The sequence below is a fragment of the Musca autumnalis genome, unplaced genomic scaffold, assembly GCF_047663935.1.
Source record: "Musca autumnalis isolate F117 unplaced genomic scaffold, ASM4766393v1 scaffold_1, whole genome shotgun sequence".
NCBI classification, from domain to species: Eukaryota; Metazoa; Arthropoda; class Insecta; order Diptera; family Muscidae; genus Musca; species Musca autumnalis.
This window is the reverse complement of record NW_027411644.1, coordinates 10796469-10801708: the sequence shown is the minus strand read 5'-3', so window position 1 is coordinate 10801708 and position 5240 is coordinate 10796469. Positions and strand designations below refer to the sequence as shown.

Sequence of the window (5240 nt, the reverse complement as noted above, 5' to 3'; positions counted from 1 at the left end):
CGGCAAATGTACTGTACACTTGTAGTGATTCAACAGCATCCGCAGGGTGAATTTATAGGGAGAGATGTACACTTGTAGTGATTCAATTGCATCCGCGGATGCAAACTTTTTGCTGGGTTATGTTAAGTCCGATAATATGTGTATTCGTTTACTCAAAATTTGTACAAATTGTTACTGGATGTTGTTCGTTTACTCTACAATACAATGCAAAAGAGCTTAGTCGATTGCAAGAATTTACTGGACTTGTACAAATTATTGAGTAAACGAACACACCTAATATCGATAGACAAAACTATCTATCGACATTGAATTTTTAAAAAATAATATCGATACTATGGATAGTGGCTTCGATTTTTTGCCAGCTCTAGTATGTATCCCGCTTGATATTTGAAGTAGAGCTGGCAAACCATCGATATTCTCAACATTGGATATTTTCGTTTTTTTCAAAATAGTAGATTAGATATTTTCGATATAATAGTTTAAAATATCGATTACTATCGATATTATCGGTAAGCTGTCAACACCATTAATTTGGAGATGAAAATGGCGGAAATGTCAATGCTTTTCTTGACATTTTGCACAAGTAGTTCACAGAAACGCTAAGGAGAATAAAAAATTGCTTTTATCTTATAAAAATATTAAAAAAATACATTTTACCTTTCCGAAAAATATGTACGTGTGACTACGGGCTTATTTTCTCACACACACAAAACCGAAAAGCAGCGAAATTTCTATTTATTTTAATGAGTTTTGGGTTGGGGGTTTTTGTTCCGATAATATCGATAGGCAAAACAATCTATCGATATTTAATTTTTAAAAAACAATCGATTTTATCGATAGTGCCATCGATTTTTTGCCAGCTCTGATTTGAAGTTTCGATAAAATATCGAACATGGTGTGACCCAGGGAGTAAAGAGAACCAGCTACGAAAATTGCGAGAATCTCAGGGAATAAGGAGAATCATTTGCCATTATTTTGAAATTGTTTTTAAGGAAAAAAGGAAAAGGGCGCAGATAAAAGTCAGACACAAAAAATATTCTATCTGGACTGTTGGTAAATGATAAGAAAATTGTAAAAAGGCGCAGATAAAATGACTTCCTGGCATCCAGAAGATGAAATATCCATATCTGATTCGGAGGACGAAGATGATAGCTTGAAAAGGGTGTATCACGGTCGTGATGCTATTGTTTTTGTGGTTGATGCGTATTTGTATCATCAGCCGGATTTTTTGATGTCGGCGTTTTCCTTGATACGGGAAGCTTTTCTATCCGGACTGCTGGTCAATGATAAGGAGCTTATGGCCTTGGTATTGGCTAACACTAAAAACTGTCCAGAACCAAATGAAGCAAATTGTTTGGATGCCATTGTTATGCCTGAAAATTGTGCAGTTTTCTTACCGCCACGACAAATGAATACGGCCATTGTTAAACATTATCTGGAATTTCTTGAAACTGTCTCGGAAGATTTTGAAGAAGTCTATGGTGTATGTGAAAATGATACTCCTGCCAACTTTTCTCATGTTTTACGTCTATGCTTGGATTTGGTAGATCAATGTACATATTCTGTGGACAATACCACTATTGTATATTTAACAGATAAAGAAACACCGCATCCAGTCAATTCCGAGGCATATGGACACGCTTTACAAAAGGCATCAGATTTAAGTGGCAAAGAGGTGGAATTCCAGATCATTCCAATGTGGGATGAATTTAATTATGACGTATTTTACAAGGAATTTATATGTCTGGTACACAATATCGAATTGGATTCTTTCGAACCTATGGATCCACAACGTTTAAGAGAAATGCTTGCTGATCGCAAGTTTAAGCAACATTTTGTTAAACGTTCATTGGGACATTTTAAATTTACTCTTGGACCCGACCTAGCACTCTCGGCTCAGTACTTCAATTACTATCAGAAAGCAAAAGGACCGAGAAAGATTTCAATACGTCGAACCGACAATGCTGTAATCCAAAGGAAACGCCTCACTAAAGTATTTAAGAAGGATCCGGAGACGGAGGAGTTGACAGATGGACGCTTGATTAATATAACAGATGCCTGGTTTGAAATCAATTTAGGCAATACTCCAATACGTTTGTCCTACGAACAAGTTAATCGAGTGCGAAATTTGCATGAGCCCGGGATGATGCTATTGGGTTTCCAACCACGTTCATGCCTTGATAATTTTTCATATTCTAAAACATCTAACTTCATGTATCCAGATGATGGCCACATTGTTGGTTCCAAAAGATTATTCCGGGCTCTCTGGGAACGATGTAAGGCAAGAGATAAAGTCGCCATATGCCTGTTTATGAGTAAACGGAAGTCTATGCCTCGTTATGTGGCTCTTGTACCAGAATCGAGAGAAGATGCGGAAACCGGATCGCACTATTCTTTAGTAACTAACGATGGCTTCAAAATTGTCTACATTCCATGTGCATCGTATGTACGTGAGTTGGATCCCTCTGAATGGAATTCAATCGAGAATAGTGCTTCTGATGAACAAGTTAACATTTGTAAAAATATTATTAAAAAATTTCGCTTAAGTTATAATCTAACTATGTTTTGCGATCCAGATTTAGACCAGTTGCAAACAAAACTTTTGGGTTTGGCTTTTAATGTTACCAATGAGAATTCCGGCAGCCACTATTTCCCTGATGCAGAAAAACAAGACAAACGCATTGAAGCTATAATACCAAAGTTCCAAGAGCTCTTTGGTGAAGATGAGGAACCAGCTAAGAAGCGTTCTGCTACTAGCAGCAAGGCAGATGGTTCCAATGCACCAAAAGTTCCGAAATTATCTGCCGATAATTTGAATAACAAGGATTATATTTTGGATATGGCTAACAAGAAAGCTTTGGATTCCTGTACAAAGGATCAGCTGCTACAAATCCTCGAACAACATTACAATAGAAAAGTTGCCAAGTCAACGAAAAAGCAGGATCTTTTAGATATTATTTATAACTATTAACACAAAGTTGAATAAAAAAGAACTTTTTTTGTTATTTTCCAAAAGAAAATAAATTTGTTGTTTGATTTGCATAATTTTATTGCCATAAGACATTGTGATGAAACTGAAATATTTATTATCGTATAAAGAACATCAACGCTGATTGTAAATATTAAGTTCTACATCATGGACTAGATGGAAATGATTTGATTGACAGGTAAGTTAGAAAATAAAACTAAAGCCTTACTGAATACAGCCACTTATACTTCACATTCTTGATCAGCCAGCGTAAAATTCTAAGCCGATTTTGTCATGTCCTTCCGTCCGTCCGTCTGTTAGGGTATAAAAATTTCTTGCATGAGATATTTCTTCTAATAAGAACTTGAACTTATAATGTTATGGCCTTACATATCCGGTTCCCCAATCTGTAGCTTCACAGAAGAATATTAGCAGACTGCAGTTCAAAAAATAAAAATAACTGCATTTTAGGTATATTGTACCTCCGACTATGTTACTGACAACTCTTCAAATGTAAAATGTTAACCCACTATCGTCGTAATGGGGGAATCTTTTTGGTTAATTTTCAATAATGGCTCAAAGTAAAAGTAGATTGTAGAATATTCATACATTTTACAAAAATCCACCAATATATATATATATATATATATATATATATATATATATATATATATATATATATATATATATATATATAATATTTAAAGGCATTTGTTACTTCTTGTTCCACATAACTCCATGGATGCTGAAATGCCTTTCTACACACACATGTACATACATAAATATTCATTTGTAACCATTGTGAACATTTTAATTGCTACGTTATTGCAGTAATTTGTCATTCATTTATGGTCATGCCTTTCTGAGTATATAATTACATGGTTTTGGTGCAGTTTTCCTGTTTTATGCTCTCCTATAAACACATATCTGCATGTGTATATACATATGTATATTTAATAACTCGCTGTAATCTTAAGGCTTTTAACCACATATCCCTTTTTTATGGACCTCAGTGAATACGAAGAGAATATTACAACGGAAAAAATATACACATATGTATGTGTGTGTGAGTGAATAATAGCGGTGTATTACATAGGAGTTCTGGGTAATTTAAGTAATTAACACTCACTTAAAAAAGAGCGTGAACCGTTTAAACTTTTTCTCAACAATGGGTCCATGCTATTTGTCGTATGAATTTCTTCTTTGGAACTATTAAAATGTCTCCAAACAGTTTATTATGTTGTTATGCACCACGCGGAAACGGAAGTTGCCAGTGATGAAAATTATTTTGATAGCGGGTTCACAGTTAAAATCTATTGTATTGAATTGGTTTTTTTAAAGAAAATAACATTTGTTTTTAAATATATATATATATATATATATATATATATATATATATATATATATATATATATATATATATATATATATATATATATATATATCGACGCCTCCAAACAATAGTATGCTAAGTCGACTTAGCATGTTTTCAAGTTCTTTACATTTTTATATTTAACGTCCTTTAACTTAAATTCTGTCAAATTTTGGTAATGATCGGTCAATCCGAACAGAAGTTATAAACAAATGTTTACTCAGAATGGTAGTGAAGGTCAAAGAAAACTGTAAACTTTGAGAGCTTCTCCTGCAAAACTCACTTTTCAGACTTAGCATACTATTATTTGGAGGTGTCGATATATATATATCTTACCTTAGAAGAATCACTAAGTGATAGGGAAAATACGTTACAAAGAGACTATTGTGTGTGAGACTTCATATTTTTGTTTTATAAAACTATTCGTTGTAGACAGCTTCTTGACGTCAAGTGTCCGTCCCTCTTGTGTTTGCGTCATTTACCATACAAAAATAAATGACGATAGCTACGTCATTTATTCTAAACAACGCACGATAACACCATACTATTATACGCAACCCTGCTTTTTCGTCATAAACTACCAAAAAATGCAACTGTTTTATGATGTCTTTGTTTGTTTGTGTGTGTTGTAGAAAAACAAAAATACTCAAACGATGACAAAAGTGAAAATAAATGGTTAAACAACTTGCAAAAATTATGTTTTTTGTTTTTGGAATTAATTTAAGTTATTTGATACACATTTGTGTTAAAATTCCTATTTTCTGAATAAATATATTGTGTGCGTGTGTTTGTGTTATTGTATAAGTGTGTATGTGCGATTGTGTGCGTAAGCAAATGACGCAAAAAACAGATGTAAATACACTTCATTTGATTCTAGGATTTCGTAAAACGAAATCATTT

At 33.5% G+C, this 5240-nt stretch overlaps 1 protein-coding gene across 1 annotated transcript; it reads left to right on the top strand.

Moving 5' to 3' along the window:
• The first annotated feature begins 905 nt into the window (after positions 1-905).
• Irbp (Inverted repeat-binding protein) lies at positions 906-3024 on the top strand. The gene has a single exon (XM_073965059.1). The coding sequence runs from the start codon at positions 1091-1093 to the stop codon at positions 2969-2971; it is 1881 nt and encodes a 626-aa protein (XP_073821160.1). The 5' UTR covers positions 906-1090; the 3' UTR covers positions 2972-3024.
• Positions 3025-5240: the final 2216 nt, after the last annotated feature.